At 40.7% G+C, this 26,374-nt stretch overlaps 1 protein-coding gene across 10 annotated transcripts in view; it reads right to left on the bottom strand.

Moving 5' to 3' along the window:
* TGFBR3 (transforming growth factor beta receptor 3) overlaps positions 1–26,374 on the bottom strand; it is a 206,494-nt gene that overhangs the window by 158,893 nt on the left and 21,227 nt on the right. For all 10 annotated transcript variants that reach the window (XM_060139580.1, XM_060139579.1, XM_060139577.1 and 7 more), the window contains one exon: positions 15,692–15,871. In XM_060139580.1, the coding sequence (XP_059995563.1) occupies positions 15,692–15,752 (61 nt within the window). In that variant the 5' untranslated portion in view covers positions 15,753–15,871. The remainder of the gene's footprint in view (positions 1–15,691; positions 15,872–26,374) is intronic.

The raw sequence follows: 26,374 nt of genomic DNA, 5'->3' as shown, positions 1-26,374 counted from the left end.
TAAAACAAATAAACTTATATAAGAAAAAAAGAAAGAACAGCTTCTTGCCGCCAAAGACTCATAACAATCTAGTGACAGATCGAGTATCTGTCTTTAAATAGATGCCCACATGTCACTCAGACACTGTTTTATCTGAAAAGACAGTGACCCTCACCCGCTCTTCATGGAGTAGCCTCGAGATTTATTATTTTAGCAAAGTTGTTTCACTTTATTGTACTTTATGAACAAGAGTTAAAATTAGCGATTTATTCAATAAATATTAAGCACCCACTATGTGCTGGGGACCAGGGATTTATCAGTGAACTGTCCCCATGCTCTACCACAATGGTCACATTCAAGAAGGGTCAAACAAAAACACAGAAACTCCTCTACTTGTGAATTTTCATATAGATGGAAGAGATACACCAGAGCAAAAGCAAATCAACCTGACTTTCGTGGAGCTTACACTTTTGTGGAGGAAGACAAGTAATAAACAAAATAAATCATAAACTTGTTTTAAGGTGATAAGTGCTACGAGGGAAAACATAAAACAAGATTATAAGAATGGGAATACCAGGGGTTGAGAGGGATTACAATTTTAAATAAGGTAGTTAGGGTGGGACTGAGCCCAAGGGTACCACCACAGATGAGGAAAATTGCTGATAGGTGGTCTCACTCCATTGTTTCCAAGTTCTCCTGTCCTCAGCCAGGCATAAGCCTCAGTGCCACTACCACCTTTCTTGAAGTTTCAGGCTTACCCTCCAACTTCCAGCTAAAGGCCAAGCTACTTCCTCAAGAGGAATAAGGTCTTTTCTATCCAGGCCCCAGATTTAGTTCTTTTCATTTCAAAGCCACCTGAGCCCTGGTTCAGCCAACAGCAAATCAGCCATCTCCCAGAAAAATACCCTGACCTGCCTTTTCTCTGCTGGGAGCACAGAGCTAAACAGCAAACTCATTCTGCCCTGCTACATTTGTTCTAGCTCTCTTTCTTTTTCTAAACACGTAGATTCTCTAAATAAGGAATAACTTTTTGAAGACCTACTATGTGCCATAAACTGCTGGCCTCTTTACATGTTATTTAATTCTCATAAAAATCAACAGAATAAGTATAATTAGCAATAATCTATAGATAAGGCAACAGAAGCTCTGAAAGTCATAAATTTGAGACTCAAATTCAAATCTTCAATACAGAAAACAAAAGAAGAAAGCTTTTTATTCACAACCTCCTCCCAACTTCATCAGTCCCACTGTACTGCTTTGAGCAGAACATATGGAAAATAAAGAAACTGGGCATTGATAGAGCCTGTCTTGTCTGCAACACTGGATTTCAGGATCAGATCTGATTTTCGCACTAAAAATATGCCTAAGCAATAGACTTCCAACTTAAAAGACTGGGTAAATATGTTCAACATGCTCGTATTTTTCAAAGAACACCATTTTCAATAGTTTTTTTTAAATAAACATGACCCTCTGATTTACATGCATTATCTCATTTATATTCCTCACAAGAACACAGTGCAGTGGATATAATCAATATCTCTATTTTATATATGAGGATACTGAGGCTATGGTCATGCAGCCTGCAAATAGCAAAGCCTGGGCCTGAACCTGTGTCTGAATCCAAAGCCCATGGTCACAACTACCATAAGATCCTGACTCTCTGACTTTAATACATCTCTGTTAAGACTAGATATTGTGGTAGAGAATTACTTTTCCTACATAAAAGTGTAACAGGAATCCTTAGGTATTGCTCACATTTGGAGGGTAAAATCTCTACAAAATCCTTTAGTTACAAGTCCCAAAATAAATTTCTGCTGGGAAAACCCAAGGGCCTGGCAAAAGGGCACAATTTTCAATCTTTGGGTTCTGAGACTGTCCAAAGGAACAAGAGTGCTCACTTTACCATACTGAAGAGATGTGATGGCTTCCCCTGCTCAGCAACACCAGTTTAAGCCTCAGCTAAAGGACATATTTCTTATAGTACACACTGAGCTCTGAGTTCCTACAACTTAGAGCAAAGCCACCAGGCCAATAACTCTCTTTAGCAGAAGGCCTTAGTTATCTGTGACTGAGTTCACTCTCCAGATGGCCAGAGGGAGTATTAATTTTTATCACTGTTAATCAAGGGTAGTTTTAAAACAGGTTCTCAAACCTAATTCTAATGAAACAGACATGCATAATGAACATTGTTGACATTTGGACACACTACAGTCTTCAAAATAAATTCCTGAAAACTCCAAGGAGTACTGAAAGAAATTAAAGAAAACTTAAATTGAGGGGTGTACCATGTTCATGGATGGCAAAACAGATATTACATGCTACAGATTCTGTGTTCTTTTCATTCTTTTTTTTTGAATTTTTGAATTTTATTTATTTTTTATACAGCAGGTTCTTATTAGTTACCTATTTTATACATATTAGTGTATATATGTCAATCCCAATCTCCCAGTTCATCCCACTACCACCACCACCCCCACCACTTTCCCCCCTTGGTGTCTATACGTTTGTTCTCTACATCTGTGTCTCTGCCCTGCAAACCAGTTCATCTGTACCATTTTTCTAGGTTCCACATATATGTGTTAATATGAAATGTTTGTTTTTCTCCTTCTGACTTACTTCACTCTGTATGACAGTCTCTAGATCCACCCATGTCTCTACAAATGACCCAATTTCGTTCCTTTTTATGGCTGAGTAATATTCCATTGTATATATGTACCACTCTTTTCATTCTATCAACGGCAATCCTAACCTCTCTCTCTCTCACTCAGATATATTTAAATGCAAATAACCATGGTTAGGGTAAACTTGAGTCTCGTCTTTTTAAAGAAAAAACACTCTTTAAAGTCAGCACTTTAACTATTAGTAGTAACATTACTCATGGTATCTTACAACTTAACTGGGATATACCAGCAAGTCTTGACATTGTGGCACAGAATTACTTTCTAAAATAAAAGTGTAATGAGATGGAAAAAAATAAAGCATCAAAGAAACATCACAGTGATTTATTCATTCAAAGGCTTCATTCCCAACTTTAAAAATATCTTTCATGATTCCTCACAGCTCTGAGATCAACTCCATCAAGCTGCCTGGGGACCATCTGCAGAAAGGGTTAAAAGTCAAAGTTGCTACTCCATGCTTGCTGGCTGAGGAGGAAGCAGGTTTCCTGGAACCTCAGGATGGCCAGCCTCACACAGAGTAAACAGAGCCGCTGTGCACTCAGGAATAAATTCCTCAACCAGCACATACTCTCCTGAGGTTTGCATGTAAGTTTTTTCCAATAGATTCCAAGTTGAGGAATAAACAGAAATAATAGATGCTCTTGGGCCTTCTTGAGTTCAGAAAGATCTGACATTATCATGAAATAGCTCAGCACAGTCCTCTGAAATTTTTCATTAGAATTCTTTTCTCCTGAATCATGTTAATAAAGTACAATTTGGCCTCGGATTCATACGTAACTACTTACTCACAAGCAGCTCAAGCCCAGAAGGACGGGGAAAAGACACTGAGGCCTGTCAGTAGGAGGCAGGGCCAGGCCCAGGCCCAGGAATTGCCAGATTTCTGGATACATGTTTTCCAACAAAGCTATATATTGCTTAGAAAAGAAAAGAGCTCCCTTACAGAACACTTGACTGGCTCTGAGATAAGTCTGAAATACTCTTCTCTGCTTTCATTTTCAACTGCCTACACTGCTCTCAGAGTCACCAGAACTGGCACTTGGCTCAACAAGCCTCAAATATCTCTCATCTTTAAGGGGCAAGGATTTGCATTATTTTTCTATAATTCATCAGATTGAGCTAATTCAAGGTATTATTCTATAACATATGTCAAATGTAACAAAATGATGCAAGTCTAGTTTTATCCTTCATACATACAGTATACTCTGAACTTATATTGTGTGCACTTGATTTCAAACTGAGATTTTTGAACACCATTTTCCAAACGCAGTAACAGTTTGCTGCCCTGGGCCGGCCAAACAGAGGAAATGAGGAATCTGATTTATTTTAAGAGGAAGAAAAAAAAACTACTTAAGGCCTGATCCTGGTACCTTTTGAACAGTTAACACTTGGAACCTAAACTGTTTCATAATAAACTAGAGCTCCCTTTCCTCCCTCCAAGAAGAGACCCTTGGGAAGTATTTATTTAGTTAATGAATGTTAAGTAATTGTGTTTTACTCACAAAACAAAAAAAAAAAACTTCTAGAAGATGCTCTTTGGGCTCCCTAGCTCTGCAAGGTCCATATGAGCTCCATCAGCCACGAGCCTGGAGCAGTAAACTGGGAATTTAGGGAACAATGTGACCACAAGCACTTCTCCAAAAAGAAAAACAACTCCCCTCTTGGCCCAACTCCAAAAGGCAATTGAGCTGGGTAAGGTCCAGGCTAATCTCTGAACAGCCTCTCTGCCAACTTTCTCCTACAGTCATTAGGTTTTTCAGCATGGGCTTTGCAAATGATCTAAAACAATTAATTAGTGCTTTTGAATTCACCCCATACCATTAATGAAACATTGCCAGACAGCCTCTGATAACATATTTCCAGAGCTCATTAAACGTGGCAAACCAGAGGACACAGACTCCCCAGGCACCCGAGAGGGCCAGGCTGAGACCTGGTTGTTGACAGTGAAGCCATCCTGGAAACGATCCTGGGGTGACAAAGTGGGGGGCTGCTGGGGTCAGGCCCTTAGGGTCCTCCACAATATGCCAGACCCTGCTCTCAAATTATATCATTATCAGGCTCTTAAAGTTCAAATTATTCTTTCACCCTAAAGACATTTTTTTCTTCTAATGAGTGGAAATTCTTAATTTGATACTTAAAAGTTTTATATTGCTTTTAATCCACACCTCCACACCTCCATACCTCCATCCCCCAAAAGACTGGTTTTAATTTTTTAAAAGAGGGGGGGATGAATAATAGTTTTAAAAACTAAATATTAGAATAAATCTTGTCCCAAAATTCCCTTCTTTCAATCAAAGAGTCCTGCATAATCCACGATTTCCCACTCCCATAACCTCAGTCATGTGAGAAATCTTTCGATTTTTTTACTATCTAATGCCACACAGAATTCCAGGCTGCTCTACATGCATGGCCAGCAAGATAAACACATTTTTGGGAGGCCTAGAAAAAAGCTAGCAGGGGGGCAAGAAGTAAAAATGTTGTTGCATTCCTCTGGACTTTTCTGTTCCAGTTTCAAAAACAGAACGACCACCACCTGGGGCTTATAGAGAGCTCCAGGGCCAAACTTAAGCTGCTTATCGCTGCCCACCCACCCCAAAACCCAGCCCCTATCACCCCTACGATGACAGTGATGAGATCTGAGAAAGCAAATCAGAAAATTTTACAAACTACTCAGTGGCAAAATAAATAAACAAGTTATTTTAAAAGACAACTTTTCAGGCACAGAGGTTAAATCTTCGCAGTGTCTTATCCCAATTTTTAATAACTATGATGTTGATGCTTAATAAATATCAATAACAACTTTAGGGAGTTTTTTCCCTTCTGTAAATTGTTAATTTTTTTAAAGTTCTAGCCTAGAATCTGATTACAGGAATAAAATAGGAATCAGTGAGGAAGCCAGAGCTAAAAACTAGAATGGTGGGGCTTCCCTGGTGGCACAGTGGTTGAGAATCTGCCTGCCAATGCAGCAGACACGGGTTCGAGCCCTGGTCTGGGAGGTTCCCACATGCCGCAGAGCAACTGGGCCCGTGAGCCACAATTACTGAGCCTGCGCGTCTGGAGCCTGTGCTCCGCAACAAGAGAGGCCGCAATGGTGAGAGGCCAGTGCACCACGATGAAGAGTGGCCTCCGTTTGCCACAACTAGAGAAAGCCCTTGCACAGAAACGAAGACCCAACACAGTCATAAATTAATTAATTAATTAATTAAAAAAAAATACTAGAACGGCTCCAGCAGAAATGGGGTGTGCCCCACTTAACATTCCGGATTTTTTTTTAACACCCTTGTTAACCTACCTCAACTCTCCCTGTTATCCAGTCAGCTGGTACCATCCCGCATTACCTAGAGTCTCCTCAGCCACAGCTGCCTGCACCAGTGTCCCCATTACCTACTAAGTCACGAGGCAAGAAATGGGAAAAGGCAAAAGAGGCACATGAAAGGAAGAACTAAGGGAAAATTCCTTCTCCTTATAGCTACAGCCATTATTTCAAGGTGTGGCCCCAGCCAATAAAGATGCACCTGGTATTTGCAGGTGCACCACACCTACAGCTGGAGAGCTAAAGGTGTCTGTGGAGCTCACTCCTTCAAACCAATCTCCCTTCCAGCACATGGATCTCTCTGACCCAAATGAGTTCACTGAAAGGTTTTCAAGGTAGCTGTTTCAAAAGCATGCTAAAACCAAGCTCCCTTTATGACAGTAAGACTTTTTCTAGAAGGTATTTGCAGGTTCTGTGTTACAATTTGTGCATAGAGAAAACAGATGATCTATGCTGTCAAATGTGGTCCTCAGACCAGCAGCATCAACATCATATGGGCCTGTTAAAAAAAAAATATGCATTGAGGGCTTCCCTGGTGGCGCAGTGGTTGAGAGTCTGCCTGCCGCTGCAGGGGACGCGGGTTCGTGTCCCCGTCTGGGAAGATCCCACATGTTGCGAAGCGGCTGGGCCCGTGAGCCATGGCCGCTGAGCCTGCGCGTCCGGAGCGTGCGCTCTGCAACGGGAGAGGCCAACAAAAGTGAGAGGCCCGTGTACCGCAAAAAAAAAAAAAAAATGCATTGAGTAATTAATTTAAAAAAATAACACATACAATTCAATGGTAAAAAAAATATATGCAGTTTGTTACCCCATGAAAACTGAATCTGCATGTTAACAAGATCCCCAGGTGATTCGTACGCACATTAAAGTTTAGAAAGCACTGGTCTAATGTCTGTCTGTTTTTAACTTCCAACTCCAAAAGCAAAATGGGTATACCACTCTCAGGCAAAAGCAATATGAATACCCATATTATAAAACATATCTTAAAGTAATTATTTGCTCTACAAAGTTTACTGTAAGTATCCAGCTCCTTGCTCACACCTAATATGTAATTTAATTTATAAAAATGAGTTTACACACAACACGTTTATTTACTATGTAAAGCTGGATGCAACTGTATTTCTCTGAAACGCTAATTTTGCTATGAGAAGCAATTTTGCAAAAGGTGGTAAAACCGTCAAAATCCATAATCCTGAAAAACAGACCACATGGGGAATGAAAAGGATGAGACTTGGAAATCAGGACAGTAGGTAAATTAGGAAGAGAGGGTCCAGGCTTTTAAGACAGTGATTTTTCGAGGACAGTCATTCACAGCGCAAAGAGATTTTCTTTAGAAAGTTTGGGGGGTTGTTCTGTGTTTTAAGATACAGTTTTTACTGTTACATAGAAGTAATTATCTTTACTATTAAGTTATGGCATAGTATTCCACTGATATATCTGTCTTTATAATCTCCTCCTCAAAAGGAACAAATTGAAAGAAAACCATAAAATCATTCTTAATTTCATAAGCATTTCACTCCCAAGGGTCTTGCCTCTAAAATCTGATTCTGGCCACCATCATCTCTTGCCTCAATTATTACAATAGCCACCAGCCAGTATCCCTAAATGCACCATAACCCAACAGTCTATTCTCAACACTGCAGCCAGAGTTATCTTGTTACAATATCCTTCAGATCACACCATTCTGCTGCTCAAACTCTCCAATGGCTCTTTCTCACTCAGAGTAAAAATTTAACAATGGCCTACAAGGCTATATGCAGCCCTACACCTGTCCCCCAGGTAACCCTCTGACTCTTCACTCCAGCAGCCACCTGGCCTGTTTACTAGGACTTGGGTACTTCAGACAAGCTCCCACCTCAGGACCTTTGCACGTGCTTTTCCTTCTGCCTGGAGTCCTCGTTTCCCCAGATATCCACTTAGCTCACCTCCTTCAAAACTTCGTTCAAATGTCATCTTCCCAGTAAGGGCCTCCCTGATCAAGTACAATTACTTTAAATTGTACTTCCCCAGGAGTAATTCCTAGCCCTGTTGCTTTTTCTCCACTGAACCTGCTAAAATATGCATAATTTTTTGTTTCTGGTCTCTCTCTCTCTTCACTAGAATGTAAGCTTCAGGTGCACAAGAATTTTTGTCTGTTTTGTTCATTGCTGTACCTCCAACACCTGGAAGAGTGTCTAGAGTGCTCAGTAGATGCTTGCTGAATAAATCAATCAACACTTTAGGAAACAACCATGTTAGAAGGTGGAAAAAACTCATTATTTGCACTAACTCCAAAGTATCCCCTTTCTGTGCCACAGAAGCTAGCAAACTACCTGAGACCTGGTATGCACTCAAAGCTAATTCACCAGACTATAACCTCCCACCTAAACATAGCAGTATTTAAAAGTTGAAAGAAACGGTGAAATGATAAATGGTTCCTTCGTCTAAAAAAAGAAAGGGGCAGATGGGAGCTATGTGACATTTTGTTTTACCAAGCAGCAACGAAATGCCAAAATGGGCCACACAGATGCGTCCCGCTGGAACAGCTCATCCCAGGAGCAGCTCCGGCACCACTGGAAGCAACAGAGCAGGAACTGACTCCAGAAGCAGGTGCTCTGCTCTCTCCTGAGGCCTTTGCTACCTGAGCATCTTTCCGGATGCGGCAGGAGGGTAGGGAGGAAGGGAGGTGCTACTACTCATGGCTCATCTATCGTCCAGACCAGGACTAAGTTATTCAGGCACGTGAGGACAAAGGGAAGCAACACAAAGAACTCAGAGCAGGCTTATTGGAACTTTTTCCTTTTGCCATAACTATACCACTTATCACTATATGGTTCCCTTCATTGCCCACAGAGAGAATAACTCTTTTTTTAATCAATATTTTTCTTTGAAGGCAGTAAGATTTTCCACATTCTACTCCAGTGTTTTTGTTTGTTTTTTTTTTTTTTCCTTAAGATTTCTAAGAGTTGGCAGGATAGGACAGGAGAATAGCTGGGCCTCAGTCCCCAGAGCACCTGCTGCCTAGTCCTTGGAAGGAACATTCTGAGAGCAAGTGCATTTTTAAGCCTTCTAGAATTCTGCCTGATTTAAAATGTCCTCTCAGAGAACAAAAATATGATTATATGGGACTTCAGGATAAATCTATTTTAGGCCACTCTGGCAGAGAATGTTTTAAAGAGAATGAAAGTCAGCGGTTCACGTGGACGCAGCGCCGGTCAGGCCAATCTTCCAAGACAGGCAAACTGTTCCACGCCTTGAGGCCCCCATGTGCAGGGCCGGTCCTGAGGGAAGGCACCGCAGTGAAACACTTCCTGGAACCCGCCTTGTTCCTACAACACTTCCAAAACCAGCACTCGGAGCTCAGAGCTCTAGCAATGATTCAAGGTGGTCCCAGAGTAGGAAGGTTTAGTTATCAAAGCAAACAAGCCGAGAAAGCCTAATTTCCCAAATCCACAGTGTGTGAGAGTATAAGCCCTGAGCAATTAAACAGCTATGTGGTCACATACAGATAGCTCTGTCCTGATGGAAAAGTTGATCAGTGTTTACAAAAATGCCCCATCATTGGTACCCTAAAATAACCCAAATAAATCAACAATTCAGAAAGCTGGGTGGCAATTATACAGTCTAGGATAAGGATGCAAAGGAGAGGGAAACCTGGGTTCTGTGGACCTGTCTGACATCAAATCTATGTATAATCTTACACACACTCTTCGTAAATATCTTTCTCATACTATATAAACATCTGCTTACCCAACTATCTATTCTCCTTGCAAATGAAAAAGAAAAAGGCCTTTTATTTGATATCATATCATATTCCACCTCTGTGGGTGGAATATGCAGGGCAAGGTAATCTTTGAGAAATGAACTCGTATTTTTCTTGACTACAGCTAACGGCCCCAACTCTGTGTGTATGTGTGGTGTGTGTGTGTGTGTGTGTGTGTGTGTTGTTTCTGTGCAAAACTAAAGAAAGGGAGGCAGGGACCTCATCGTGCTAGGGTGTGCATGGTCCCCCCCAAAGAGATCACTACCTAAATCACTACCTAAAATGACTACCTAAAATGGTATTCACTCTGGGACTTTTAATAACATTACTTTGCCTTTAAAATAAATAGAAAGTTGGCACCCCGGCGATAGCTGGCATCACAACTGACAAGATCTTTTGCCTATGTATCCAAAAGTGGAATTAAACACAAAAGTGGTTATAATAACCACCTATAAACAATAATAATCACAGACCAAATCAACTAGTTGTGTCCAAAGACTTAGGGGTTAGCAAGAGAAGATCCTTTCGAATTTGCTTTGAACCTTCAAGTCTATTCCTCCTCTACCCTTTACATTTCCTGGTGGCAGCTCCCACCGGCACCCTCCCTCCCTTTCTGCCATTATGAGTTACAGCCTCTGATCCCTCAGTTGGCAGAGCAGGGAAACTATGGCAGAACCACCTCTGCGGTCCTCAGATCAATGATCTCAAATCCAAGAGAGAGAGAGTGCCAGTTCCCTTTGGGCAGCACAACGGAAAGAACATGAACTCTGGGTCTGCTGCCATGCTGCCACTTACTCATCGTATGACTATTATTACCTAAAGGACCGTTTTAACTTTTTTAAAAATTTGTCTCTCACTATATATGACATTTTTCTTCTCTAAGCCTCAGTTTCATCATTTGTAAAATTAGTATAATAATAATGGTAAGGGTGGTGGCAGTAGTAATAATTACAAAAACAGTGATAATGATGAATACCTACTTCACTGGGTTTCTGTAAGGATTAAATGAACTGATTAGTGCAAAGTACCCAGCAGAGCACCTGGCTGCATTGTTTCAAGAGGTGCTGAGGGGCGCACTAAGACTCAACAGTGCAGTTCATCTGCAGAAGTGTGCTGGGTTCGGTTCGATCAAGAGGCAGACCAGCTTTCTAAATTGCTTACTTTCTCTAAAGCCCCTTACTCCCATTCCATAAATGAAGAAAACAACCCTGCCCACCCAGGGACTGCTAGGAGAATCAAATGAAACACTAGACATGAAAGCATTTTGGAAACAATAAAAATAAAATGATATTATTATGTTTAGCCTCCCCTCAAGGCTGCCAGCTTGTTCCATTCCAAACCAAGTATTAACCAGCTAGTGTCTCTGCTTGCTGTCCTACGGACCCGAAGAGTTCAGAGCTTTCTTAGCAGGAAAATAGCTCCAACTAAAAACATCTCTGTTTTCCTGTGGACTGTACCTGGAATTCCAGGTACATCCTGGAATAAAGATAAAAAGAAATGAGTTCGTTCAATAGAAATAAATGTGTGTGCGGGTCATAGGCAAGCATCTAAAAGGATACACCTAGGCACCAAACGGAAACCACGGAATGAGGGAGACAGCCAAGCCATCAACACTGGCCAGCACAGAGGCCAGCAGCGTTTCTGCAGAGTTCCCCTCAGCAGCACCCCTCTGGCCTGACACAAGGGACCAGTAGGGCACAGACAAGTCCATCCCCTCCTACCAAATTGTTTTCCCTGAATTCTCCATACATGCCTCTTTTTCTCATTATTAAGACTCCTGGGAACACAGCCCTACCTAACTCTGGCAAGCCTCAGAGGCAGCAGTTAATATTTTTTAAAGATGTGTAGCAGAACAGTTTTTAAAGTGAAAACTTAGTGAGCCTTAAGCCCACAGGAGCAAGCATTTACCTTTATAACTTCCCACTTTTCTTAGATACATTACAGGACCTAAGATAAGGCACTAAAAACCTAAGGTAATTTCTAATCAGAAGGCATTATGGTCCTTACACAGTTCTTGTTCACCAAGAGCATGGCCTTCTCTCCCCACATGCTGTACAATAACCAAGGAACAAGGGAGGGAAGGAAAAGTATGAGTTTTGTCAAAGCAACCACTAACCCTGGGCTGTGGCTTCTGCCTCCGCCTCCTTCACCCTCAGCCACAAGCAGGGAAGGAAGGCTTTCACTGAAGGCCCACACGCAGGCACCTACTGTTCCAGCTCAGGCTCATTTTAGGTGCTGTGCTCTTCTCCTCCCTGGCCGCGTGTCTAAAGGAGGACTTCACCCCTTCTGCTGCCAAGAACTCTACAGTAGAGCTCCACAGCCCCGTCAGTGAAAGAAGAACGCGAATAAAGAAGGCCCATTACTTGAGGGTCTTTCCATTCTGATGACTTACATATGTCTCTTCTGAGCCCAAAGGGGTTTCATCTGGTTCCAGGATGTCTCACTGGTGGCTACTCATCTGGTATTGAATCAATCAAGGGAAGAGGTTCACTCATTCCCCACGGAGTGTCTCCTACGTAGAGGCTCTAGTGGAGTGGTGGATGGGCTGGAGTCTAGAGCCAAATTGCCTGGGTTCAAGTCCCTGCTCTGCCACTTATTAGATATTTTTTTTATAAAATGTATTTTTTTTAAGATTTATTATTTATTTATTTATTTATTTATTATTGGTTGTGTCAGGTCTTAGTTGGGCACGCGGGATCTTCATTGAGGCACGCGGGATCTTTCGTTGCAGGGCGCAGCCTCTTCGTTGTGGTGTCCAGGCTTCTCTCTAGCTGTGGTGTTCGGGTTTTCTCTTCTCTAGCTGCGGTGCGCAGGCTCCAGGGTGCGTGGACTCAGTAGTTGTGGCACGCGGGCCTAGTTGCCCCACGGCATGTGGGATCTTAGTTTCCTGATCAGGGATCAAACCCACACCCACTGCATTGTAAGACGGATTCTTTACCACTGGACCACCAGAGAAGGCCCACTTATTAGTTACTGAGTCCCAGTTTCCTTGTGAGTAAAATGCAGATGATGATAGTAATACTAATACCACCTCACAGGGTTTTCTTATAAAAACAAAATAAATTAGCTGGCAGAGAGCAAGCCCTAGCTGAATGTCAGCCTATGTGCCAGGCACTGTTGCCTTTGTAGCCAAGAAGGCCATATTCTCAGTCTAACTTTGGGAGGCTGCAGTTTGAATTCTAAGATTAAATAGTGCATGCTTTTGGCTACAGGGGGATGGAAGAAGAGAGAATCCAAACCTCAGAATGAAATCCACAGCCTTGTTCTCACATTTGAGGTCCTCCACAATCTACCCCCATCCTTCCTTCCAAACAGACCTCCTCTACATTCCCAACCAATTCTCTGGGTCATCCGTTCTTTAAAACAACATCAAGCACCTAACTGCCCTGTTCTGTGCTAAGCCCTGTTCTCCCCTCTGCTCACCCCAATGCCTTTCGCTTTCTAGATTCTGCCTGGTCTTCAAAACGCAGCTCAACACCTAGGCTTCCACAAAGCCCTCCCCAGCTGCGCTAATCCACCCTCCTGACCCCCCTGAGGTCTTCTGGCTTTTCCTCACCATGCATTGATTATTTGGTTATATTTTATATGCCGAACTAAAGTATAAACAACTCAAAAGAAGGATGAATCTTACATTTCTTTCTATATCCCTAAGTGACTAGTACTGTGCTTTGCACTCAGTGGAGACTCAGTGAATAAGTGATTTACTTGACGCTTCAAAAGGGCACAGATGACACACAGCAAACCCATTATCATTTTTTTAAAACACCTTTCTGATCAAGACTCCCTCATAGTGTAGATTAAAGGCTCAATCCGTAGACCTAGACTCAGTAGGTTCATGGTTAAATCTGCCACTTAGTAGTTGTAGGACCTTGAGGAAGTTACTTAACCTGTCTATGCTTCAGTTTCCCCATCTATAAACTGAGAATAAACAAAGAACCTACATTTCCTAGGGGAGTTATGAGGATGGAATGAGATAATACATTTAAAGCACTTTGAACAGGGCCTGATACACAGTAATTAATTAATTATTATAAATATTCATTATTATATTATCTTCTACTATCTTCTTGAAATTCAGCTCATGCAGAATGCCCCAAAAAAGTATTTTGCAAAGTATGCTGAGCCTATACAGAAAGCTACTGGATGTCAGTATTACATACAAAACATTTCTCCCTTCTTCTTCATTCATTTGGACCATCAGCTTGTTCAAAAAAGCATCTCTACCTCTGTACTATTGATCAGTTGCCTCAGTTTGTTATAAAATCTGTAATTCTACTGTACCTTCAATCTTACTGTACACTTCAGCAAAGCTTTCAGTGTGTACACAACTCAAAAAAATTTTTTACCAGTGGCTGGAAAGAGGAAGGAAGGTCTCAAGCAAAACTGATTCACTATCGAATACATCAAGGCTATACAGAACCACCAAACTCACCACATTCCCATGAAGTACCTTCTTAAGTTATGTTTTTTCATCAATGAAAGCAGAAAATTCTGCCTCAAACCCACCAGGTATAATTATACATCTTGTTATCAAAACAGCACATTTTTCCATCAAGCCATTTCTCTCTCTTTTTTTTTCCTACTACTTTTCAGTGAGATTTTAATTAAGATAAGTTTTAATACACAGGCTAAAAGGCAAATAACTTTTCAATCATGAGACAAAATGAAACTGCTGACAGAGAGAATGGGCAGTTCAAATTCACACACCAGCATTCAAAAAAAAAAAACTAGCAACTTTCTCTCAAGATATTTGCAACAAGGAGGACATTCTGCTTTCCAATCTCATAAACCAGCTTCTGCAAACTGGCTTCCACTCAGTCTGTGCCTGCATATGACTCCTGGTCTGAGTCAACTGGAGCATTAATGGTGGTCCCGCTTCTTCAGTATAACGCAGAGGTGAAGAGCAGAGTTGTGACTAAGTGAGCTCATGAACTAAGAATATCCTTGCTCATTGTTAGAGGCTATAATTGTTTAGCACACTAAACTGGCTGCAGTGCACACTCAATACAAGGTTATTATTATCACTCTCATGTAATCTGTATGTACAATTCAACAGCTAAAACCAAGAGGCTAATCATTTTTTAGCCAATGTGTTTCTTCTTGAGGCCAGCCAGTTTCCAGAACTGGCCCAACAAATTAGTTCTATGTAGCTCATTATAGAAGAGACACAAAGCAAATTATAACAAAATAGAGCAAATTAAGTTTCCAAATTTGTTAAGTAACCCTGACTGCCACACTAAGACCTTGCCTAGGGGATCTGACACTCTTATTTAAGCAACAATGTTCCAACCAAATCATTTGCTTCTTCTCATCTCTGAGCTCCCATTCTGATGGCCTCTAGGAAGCACAGTGTATTTCTGTACATTTTTAATTTTTTTATTTTGTTTTGTTTTGTTTTGTTTTTGGTCGCACCACGTGGCTTGTGGGATCCCAGTCCCCCAACCCGGGCCCTCGGCAATGAAAGTACAGAGTCCTAACCACTGGAACGCCAGAGAATTCCCTCTGTACTTTTTTAAAAATTACTTTTTTAAAAATTACCTGAAATAGGCAAAATTAAATATTTCCTAAGTAGCCTATGCTAGGAGTGTCACCTCTATGTAAAAGATGTATTTATTTTGTAATAAAGAACAAAAAGCCTTTCTTGAAATTCTTATTTACGACAAGAAAGTAAATGTAATCAATGCATGTAACAAAATTAAGTGGTATTAAACCGCATATTTGTTCTCTAGCCACCTCAACACTGATGGTTAGTTAGGTATCTGTGTTACTGACATTAGAATGTCTAGCACTTGTCTAGTAAAATATAACATGGGCAAACATACTATGTATCTGTAGAGTAGTCAAATATTTTATTTCCTTGAAGAACACAAATACTCAAGTTTTATATAAATATCCCATGTCCTAAATGTTTCTAGACTGAAGAGACTGAAGAAAAATATATCCAAAAGAATATAATGAACATGCAATTTATATTATGCAACTTACCTGCAGTTGCTAAACAGGAACTCATCAGGGCAAACATGGCAATCACACAATGAGAAGCCATTTTTATTTCTCCAAAAGTGTGTCCTGTTCAGTCACCTCAGCCTGCAGTTCTTCAGATTATAAATAATCTTTGCAAATTGGAAGTGGCCTTAAAATCTTTCTTGCCAATTTTCAAATTGCCTATAAAAATAAACATTTTAAGAAGAAAACTTAATGCAGGTATTTCTTTTGATAAATATACATCAAAGTGAAATGAAGAATTTCTAAAAAGTATAAGATAAATTTATCTTGTGTGCCTAGACAGCACTCAAGCAAATGTTGGGGGTGCAGGGGAAGTAATTACCTAATAACGAATTTTATAGCAAATACTTCTGCAAATACATGCTGTTTTGACATTTTAAATCTTTGGTTTTATATAAAATTTTCAAGAATATAGAAGAAAATCAAGGTACACCTATAATATAACATCATCAGTTATAAAACAATCAGTGACACTTGATACATGAACTCCCTAGTGCCAGCAAAAAAAACACAAACAACTCTGATTAGAACTCAATCTAAGATGCAAACTATCATATATAGGATGGATAAACAACAAGGTCCTACTGTACAGCACAAGGAGCTATATTCAATATCCTGTGATAAACCATGATGGAAAAGAATGTGAAAAAGAATAATATGTGTATAACTGAATCACTTTGCTGTACAGCAGAAATTAATACAACATTGTAAATCAGCTATATTTCAATAACTTTTTTTAAAAAAGAACTCAATCTAATGTTATAGTGACAGAGTTATCACAGGGATCAAATTGAAACACATTTAGAGTCAACCTGAAAAAATAAAGAACCATTAAAAGACAAGATTCTTATTTCAACTGTTTGCCAACATTTTAATAAGCAAAAATGTCTCTCCCTGTCTCTCAACCCCATCTGAGACTATCTGGTTGCATGACTAGAGGATCCAGAAGGTCTTTTCTAAACTTTTCCTATCCAGAGCCTTGAATGGTGAGTTTTGTGAAGGTTTGCTGAACTGGAATATCCTCCTATGGCCCTAAAGATCACCTCATTTAGACACTCCAAAGTATTTCCAGCCTTATCTCGTTGAGCCTGGCACAACCCATAGAAGTTGCAATTCAACAAATGTTTACAGAGCACCTACTATGTTCCAGGCATTGTGTGAGGACATGATTCCTGTTAACAGGGAAAAAAATTATCCAGCAACTGGAAAAAAGTATAAAGACCCTGCCTGATCTAAGCCCTGGGCAAGGCAAGATCACAGAGTTTCTAGGACCCACCTCAAAGAGCTAGAGATTGCAGCCTTGTTACTCTCATCCAGAAAATTGCATCCCCAGAACCAGTTTGCTACCTTTAGAGACAAAACCAGTTTGGGCACTTGTAGATACAGTAGAAAAATATAAAAACAATGGAAAAATGAGTTTCTAATCAAATGGTCTTAGTTCACTGCATCGATTGTTAAGAGAAAGATATTTAAAATGGTTCCCTGCAGTAGTAACACTAATGGCCCCTGAGAAGGAGAGAAACAGGGTGATTGGGGGACAGTGGTGGGAGGGGGCAGGAACCTTTTCACTGAACTCCCATTTGGGTTTTACAGGTATTACCTACCCAGAAATAACAATAAAGTCCTAATTTCAAAAATAATTTTTAGATATGCTTTAAAACTAAACTATTACATATGCAGGAGGCACTGCAGTTCAATCTTGGTATGACAGTGATTTTAAAAGCCTAGTGTGAGTAAATACAGATTATGATGGCAGTTAAAGGGCTGCCTAAGTGTGGATCCACTCTGCCACCTACCAAATGGGTGATGTTGACCACAATACTCTTCATGCATGAAACTATCCTATGGACTGCCATGAGGATTAAAGGAGTTAATATATATACATTGCTTACAACAGTACCTAGCACATAATAGGCAATGAATAAACGTTAGCTATTATTATCATGCTTGTCCATTCCCTTTGAGGTATACTTATACCAAGAAAGTGGAGAAAGTAGGGTGTGATTATTGACATAATTCTTAGCTACTGGAAAACCAGTTTAGTCTTTTGTTTGCTGCTAAATAAACACTACAATGGACACAAAAAGGAGATAAGCTAAGGAGTGGAATCACTAAGGGAAAAAAATTGCCAGTCAAATTGAGGCACAATCCATTGGTGGCACAATGGTCTTATCTCAAAAACTGACTAAATTATAGACACAATTTTGGACACCATAAAATTGACTTCAATCATCCCTTTAAGTCCAAAATTTCTGTCACCATAATTACACATCACCTCAGATGTAATGGAAGTCTCCTCTGTTAACCTAAAAGTCAATGACAGCAAAGAGAATTTGTCCCTATTTTTTTCCCTTCAAAGAATTAGATTTCCTGGGTCTCCCTGCTGGCGCAGTGGTTAAGAATCTGCCTGCCAATGCAGGGGACACGGTTTCGAGCCCTGATCCGGGAAGATCCCACATGCGCGGAGCAACGAAGCCCGTGCGCCACAACTACTGAGCCTGCGCGCCTAGAGCCCATGCTCCGCACCAAGAGAAGTCACCTCAATGAGAAGCCCGCGCACCGCAAAGAAGAGTAGCCCCCGCTCGCCGCAACTAGAGAAAGCCCGCGCACAGCAACGAAGACCCAACACGGCCAAAAATAAATTAATTAATTTAATTAAATTTTTTTTAAATTAGATTTCCTGAATGGATCAATAAGAAAAACTCTAAAAGAATATGCTATTTCAACAAATGCTAAGGGCAACTTTTATAAAGCAAAACCCTGTAAGGAGATTTCAGAAGAAGATGACTTCCCAGAGGATTTTTATGGTGCACACAATCTATATAACCAGCACGAGGCTTGTGGGAATATTTAATGAGCTTGTGTCACCCCCTGCCCGCAGCTGCAGAGGCTCTGTGGAGCTGTGCACGTTAATCTGGGGCTTAAACCAGGTCTGAATGAACCTGTGGAAAAGAAAGGCAAATGGTTCTATTAAAGATATAGACTGCAAATTGCTGACAAGAATATTGGGTAATTATTAAAATGCAGCAATTACAGATACAATAGAGCCAAGCTAAACAGTTTGATGCCCAAAGGCAAACCACAGCAAGTTTACACCGGATCTTAAAACATCTCCAAGGAAGTCCAAGACAAGTTGAAACTTACATACTGCTGCTTCAAACAAAGAGGGAGCTTTTCTTCTTTCAGCTTAAAAGTCCCTCCATAATGTAACTTGTTCAAAAAGAAAATAAACTGCACAGAATTTTTGTCTAATCTTCCCAATGTGGTGACAGGATCCTAAGGCGGAGGAGAATAAAAAAAGGAAGGATGTCGTTCCATTCAGTGGAACTCCAGTTTTGGCCAAGACTTGCATACATCAGCACCTTAACACACGACTTAGGGATCAGTTCCCCAATTAGAAGAATGCAGGATGATCAAAGGCTTTGGAAAAGTCGCAGATCTTGAATAAAACTAGGGAAATACAAACTCTTCTCCTTCTCTGATGTTATATCACACTCAGTCTGCAAAGACCAGGGACTTGCCACTCTGGTTTTCTGACCTCACTGTATCTCTTTGGACTTTAAGAACTAAACTCTTCCTTTAGAATATAAATAGGCTACTCTGAAATCTTAAATGAACAATTTGGGGTCTACTGTGTAGTAGTCATTTCACCCACATGTCAAAGTAATGTATTCCATTCAAAGGGTACCAGAACTTATAGTATCCGCAAATGAACAGAATACAATTCTGAGAGGGACTTTAACGGATTTTTTAAAAAAAGGAATGTGATACTAATTCTTCTAATTTCCCCTGTATCTATTTCTAAGGCCATTAAACTGTGTGCTGCCCCACATTCTCTAGTGATCCAACAGAATTCACAGGAAAAGACCAGGATAAGCTGAAAACCCCTACCCAAACAAGTCCCAAAAACCATTACGGGTTAAACTAATGTTCAAAAGGAATTGGTTGGGAACAGTATTCCCTGAGTTGACCAGGATGTCTTTTAAAGAGAAAATCTTGCTCTATCTTAGTGGAAAAATGTGGTGAAATGATGTCTGGCAATAGGCTAAAAGCCAGCAAGACACCACTGTAAAGCAATTATACCCCAATAAAGATGTAAAAAAATAAAAAATAAAAAAAATAAAAAATAAAAAAAAAAGCCAGCAAGAAAAATTGCTAACTTCCCCTTAGATGGCTAACACAGTGGCTATGAACATGAGATTATTCAAAATCGGAACTTAAATTAGCTTCCAGCCAATCAATTTCTCAATTAAAAGAATTAGCATGCTAAAGATAACATGAACAGCTTTTAAAGTTAGAAGAAGTCAACAGGATTCATGGATGAAGAGGAGCCCAAACTCCAAGCCCAGCACTTGCCCCAAATAACAGGGCAGAGTCAAGACTAGAAACCAGGTCTTTCCATGACCAGCATCCTACCTTGCAGTTCCAGGTCTGTTGCCACAAACTAGGAACCATTTTCTCTCCCTCCATACTCAATCTCTGGAAACAGAATTTTTTTTCGAAGAGAGGGGGAAGCCTGCCATGGCTACCACCAGACATTGGTACTTCCATGTTGACATATGTACTCTGCACAAATCATTACTGATCACAAACTATGACTTGACTTCAGGACTGTGGGTGGCGGCTATAATAAATAAACAATCCTTGGTGATGTTGTATGACTCAAGTTCTGTGAAGATGAAGCACAAATCTTTGCACAATCATATCTTAACACTAAGACTGTTTAGCCCCCAACAAGGAAAATATTCAACAAATGTGAAGATCTTAAAGACAGAGATATATTGAGTGGAATAAAAAATGGCCATTCCCTAAACTCAAATAGTAAATAACACCTGATTTTCTGGTACCTTCAATATGAAAAGGTTTTCTAGCAGATCATTAAGTTGTTTCTAGTCTGGTCATTTAAGTGAATTTTTTTGAGAAAGGTATACTGTTAAGTCTGCAAATGGTTAAATAAAAGCTGGTAGAAGAATTGTTCTGATGGATATTCAACATGTTATTCAGGGGATTTAGAAAAGAGGCAGGATGGAGGACATCAATATCTAGCTTGGCAGCCTGTAAAAAGGGGTGTGCAACATGTAGAACAGATACTGTTGTTTGTCTGATGACATTTGGATGCCCTTTAAGACTTGTACACAGAGAGAGCAAAGCCACCTTACTGAGTCGCAACTCTCAGATTTCTCTACTACACAGAGAAACGAGCTACTTCCAAATCCCCATTTTCAGACAGATTTGGCACAAAGAGGAGAAAAATCCTGGATTTGGATAAGAAATCTTTGGAATTGCATCTAAGTACAATCAATATTCAATAAATATTTACTACTAGGAGCCAGGCACTGTTGAAGATACCAAGGATATAGCAGTAAAAAAAAAAAAGGAGCCAAAAATCCTGCCCTCATGGTGCTTATATTCTAGTAAAAGTAACACCATTTAGTACATTAGGCAAGATATTTAATTTCCTGAGCTTCATTTCTCCCTTCCGTAAATCTTTATTTATTGCTTGCTCATGCCAGGCAATGGGAATATAATGGCCATGAAAAGAGACATATTCTTCTACCCTCATGGGCTTAAAGTGTGGTGGGATAAACACAAATATGTAATCATTCACTATGATAAGGGCCCTAAAGAAAAGGTATCCACAACCTGAAGGATAAGTAGAGATTTAAAAGCTCTGGTGAAGGATGACATTACAGTAGAGGAAACATTACAGGTTACTGATGCTGAAGGGAGCATGGCTGCAAAGCCAAAGGGAAAAGAGAGGAACAGGTTCAAGAAAGAGTTTAAGCAGGAAAGTGGAATGATCCGATTACGTTTTTAAAGTTTCCTTGGTATAGGCACTATGGAAAACAGTATGGAGGTTCCTCAAAAAATTAAAAATAGAACTACCATATCATCCAGCAATTCCACATCTGGGTATATCTCTAAAGGAAGTTAAATCACTGTGCTAAAGAGATGTCTGCAAACCCATGTTCACTGCAGCATTGTTTACCATAGCCAAGACATGGAAACAACCTAAATGTCCATTGATGAATGAATGGATAAAGTAAATGTGGTGTGTACACAATGGAATATTACTCAGCCATAAAAAAGAAGGAAATCCTGCCATTTGCGACAACATAGATGGACCTTGTGGGCATTATGCTAAGAGAAATAAGTCAGTCAGAGAAAGGCAAATACTGTAGGACACATATGTAGAATCTAAAAAACTGAACTCTTAGAAACAGAGAACAGATTGGTGTTGCCAGAGGTGGGGGTGAGGGGTGGGAGAAATAGGTGAAGGTGGTCAAAAGGTACAAACTTCCAGTTATAAGATAAATAAGTTCTGGGGGTGTAATGTACAACATGACGACTATAGTTAACAATACTGTATTGTATATTTTAAAGTCGCTAAGAGAATAAATCTTAAAAGTTAACACAAGTAGGGAATTCCTTGGTGGTCCAGTGGTTAGGACTCCATACTTCCACTGCAGTGGGCACAGGTTCAATCTCTGGTCGGGGAACTAAGACCCCACATGTTGCATGATGCAGCCAAAAAAAAAAATGTTAACATGAGTAAAAAAAAATTAACTATGTGAGGTAATGGATGTTAACTAAACTTACTGTGGTGATCATTTTTCAATACATACATACATCAAATCACTGTGTTGTAGTTTATGCAATGTTATGTGTGAATTATATCTCAATAAAACTGAAAAAAATTTTAATTAAAAATAAATAACAATTTCCCTGGGTACCATGTGGAGAAGAGACTGAAGAGAGCCCAGAGTGCTTGGATGTTCAGTTAAGACTCTGACAGCACGTCAGATAAGAAAGGTGGTTTGGATCAGAATGGAGCCTCAGTTTCTTCATTTGTAAGAAAATAAACTAACCTTACGTACATCACAGGGCCGTTACAAGAATCAAATGAAATTGTACACATAACAGCATAAAAGCTATCATTACTTATCATTAGCTGGCAGTCTCTACAAAAGAGAATTATCCTGAAGCCTAAGAAAGTCCCAATATTCTATGGCTGCCAGTGGAAGGGGAAAAAAAAGGATTACTCTTGAACTACCTATACTTGTGGATAGGAATTCCACATGAAGACCCAGTAAAGGAAGGCAGGAAGCACAGAGGGTACAAGATGTGCAGAGAAGCTGGGCTCTGCTCTCCCCTGCCCCTCTAGGGCCTGGCCCACCCTCATTCCTGTTGGTTACACAGAGTATAACCAACACATCTCTGGCCCCAGCATCCTTAGTTTTCCTGGGGCTGACCTTCAGTCAGTCCTTAAAAGCCCTCTGTCTATCCCAAGCACAGCAGACCTCACTGCCCAAGGAAAATACAGCAAAGAGGGGAGGGTGGGCATGTACACATCTCACAAGGTTGTGAAGACCAGGTTTTGTTCAAGTTCACAAACTAGGACAGATTTTATTTATTGATTTATTGATTTATTGATTTTGGGGTGAGTTAGGTCTTCACTGCTGCGCTCAGGCTTTCTCTAGTTGCAGCGAGTGGGGGCTACTCTTCTTTGCAGTGCACGGGCTTCTCATTGCGGTAGCTTCTCTTGTCGCAGAGCATGGGCTCTAGGCGTGTGGGCTTCAGTAGCTGTAGCACACGGGCTCAGTAGTTGCAGCTGGTGGGCTCTAGAGCGCCGGATCAGTAGTTGTGGCACACGGGCTTAGTTGCTCCGTGGCATGTGGGATCTTCCCATACCAGGGCTCGAACCCGTGTCCCCTGCGTTGGCAGGTGGATTCTTAACCACTGCGCCACCAGGGAAGTAGGACAGATTTTTTTTACCCACCCGTGCAGTATTCCAGGAACTACCTTTCACATTTAATATTTCTGCATCCAAAGATTTCCGTTGCTTATAATTTTAAGCTAGAATTAATAGAGATCTATTCTTGGGGTTCCAAACCTGGCTTACCCAGATGTCTTACACTGCACAAGTCATTTAGCCTCCATCACCCCCCTCATCTGTAAAATATTAATGATATTTTGATGGTAATATATGAGACAGAATATGGGCATGATACCTAAAACAACACCTGGCCCACACAGTACGTTTTTTAAAAATAACAGTCATTGCAGTTATTATGATTAAAATACATCTAGTCCTTGGGAAAAAACCAAGCAAACTACCAGTAACAATATAATATAAATAACAGTTTAGGGGCTTCCCTGGTGGCGCAGTGGTTGAGAGTCCGCCCGCCGATGCAGGGGACGCGGGTTCGTGCCCCGGTCCGGGAAGATCCCACATGCCGCGGAGCGGCTGGGCCCGTGAGCCACGGCTGCTGAGCCTGCGCATCTGGAGCCTGTGCTCCGCAACGGGAGAGGCTACAACAGTGAGAGGCCCGCGTACCACAAAAAAGAAATCACAGTTTACATCAAAGTTTGTATTAATTTTAGGATTAGACTTTGTCATCTAGAGTTTCAAAAATTCCCTTCATCACCAAAAAATGATTCCAAACCTAATATAAGGTATTAGTCCTAAAGATAGTCCCAATATTGCAATGCTGTTCCCAAAGGGTAGTAAAGCTGCTGCCTCAACAGCTCTGGTGTTAAGTTACAGGGATCCAGCTGAATGGCCCTCCTCAATTCTACCTTATGATTCCCAAATTAGCTTCAGGGGTTTAGCCTGGGGGCTGCGGAGCTTAGCCTGGCACTGCCACCAAACTAACCCAGCTGCCTAGAGAAGGGAATCCGCTATCACCAGAAGGGCTTATTAAATCACAAAGCTGCAATTATTCCAGCAAAGTCAGCACAGCTGAATATTCTCAGGCCCCAGCAAGCGCCAAGCCATTAAAAAAAGCTTTGGGGAAAAAAATTTTAAAATAAAATAAAACACAAAAAAAAGCCTTTGGGGAAGCTACACCTTCTAGACCTCCAATAGACTATTCTGTACAATATGTACTAATTTACTAAAATATTTGATTCACATCTTTATTTATATTTGCAGGGATTCTGCAAATATATGAATTTAGAATAAACACTCCAGCAACAGACTATTTTGCTAATCACAATTAAGCACATTTTTTTATTCCTCTCACTGACTTCCAATATAAAATTCTTTCTTTTGAGTGGGGCTAATCCCTCAACAGATACATTTCAATCACTTAACTGATATTATTTGGTAAGGAAAGGGCTCAGCAGCCCAGGCATTGTGAAACATTAAGAATTAAAACCCTCAGATGGTTGCCCACTGCAGTCAGGATAAAGACCAAAACACTTTGCATGGTTGCTGGGTGTTGCCAACTTAATCCCACCTCATCTTCTGCATCTTCTCCAGCCATGCTCACCTTAATTCAGTTTTACCAAAGGGCCAACCCCTTGCTTCCAGAAGCGATGTTCACGTTTTGCAACTCAATGACCCTCCATGGTCCCCCTAATATGGTCAATTTCAAACATCTTCAAGGCCTCAGGTCTTTGTATAAGCAACTTCTTTAAGGAGGCCTCCTCTGATTCTCTCGAAGTAGAACGTAGTGCAATTCAACCCTGTTGGTAAATCTCCATGTAATTATTTCCTTCCGGGTATGGTTTTTGCACTCATCTGTTCACTCCAGAAAGCGGGATGACAGTCTCCCTGGCTCACCTGGCATATAGTAGGCATCCAATGAATGTACCATATGGATCGCAAGTATAAAATACTATCTTGTACATTACAATGAGAAACAGTATGAAAAGATGGTGAATTATCAGAACATTTCTCAATAATAAATGATAAGCCAACAAGTAAGAGTTGTAGATAAGAAAGAACCTACACAGCAGGCAGCCTGAAAGGGACAAGAGAGGCAAGAATTCTGGCATCAACATGTGTTACAAGCTCAGAGAAGTCACTTCATTTGGAGCTTTAATTGCTTCATCTCTAATATGAAGAGATTAAACAAGAAAATCTTTTATTCTCTACCTTACTTATGATTGCCGTTATAAGGACTAACAACTAATTCTGAATCTCTCCTATAAAATGAAACTTCAAACACACTTGTGGAAATCTGAAATGCATGATCATGTAATGGCTAGCAGGAATGACAACAACACTAGAAAGTATTATCCCAGAAAAACATTCAACTTGACAATGTATGTATAAATAAAATACTAATACTACACTAGCTATTTTTTAACACACAACTTACAAAACAAAAAAAATTTTTTAATGAATTATCTTACAAGCAATGCAAGCAACCACAAAACCTGAATTTTGTCAGATCTGCCCATTTCATAAAAACTGCCATTTTTGGGAAGATCTAGGGGAAGACGGCGTAAGAGTAAGACGCGGAGATCACCTTCCTCCCCACAGATACATCAGAAATACATCTACACGTGGAACAACTCCTACAGAACACCTACTGAATGCTGGCAGAAGACCTCAGACCTCCCAAAAGGCAAAAAACTCCCCACGTACCTGGGTTGGGCAAAAGAAAAAATAAACAGCGACAAAAGAATAGGAACGGGACCTGCACCAGTGGGAGGGAGCTGTGAAGGAGGAAAGGTTTCCACACACTAGAAGCCACTTCTCGGGCGGAGACTGCGGGTGGCGGAGGGGGAGGCTTCGGAGCCGCGGAGGAAAGAGCAGCAACAGGGGTGCGGAGGGCAAAGCGGCGAGATTCCCGCACAGAGGATCGGTGCCGACCAGCACTCACCAGCCCGAGAGGCTTGTCTGCTCACCCGCCGGGACGGGCGGGACTG

The sequence above is a fragment of the Lagenorhynchus albirostris genome, chromosome 2 (genome assembly GCF_949774975.1).
Source record: "Lagenorhynchus albirostris chromosome 2, mLagAlb1.1, whole genome shotgun sequence".
Lineage (NCBI taxonomy): Eukaryota > Metazoa > Chordata > Mammalia > Artiodactyla > Delphinidae > Lagenorhynchus > Lagenorhynchus albirostris.
This window is presented reverse-complemented; position numbering and strand designations above follow the sequence as displayed.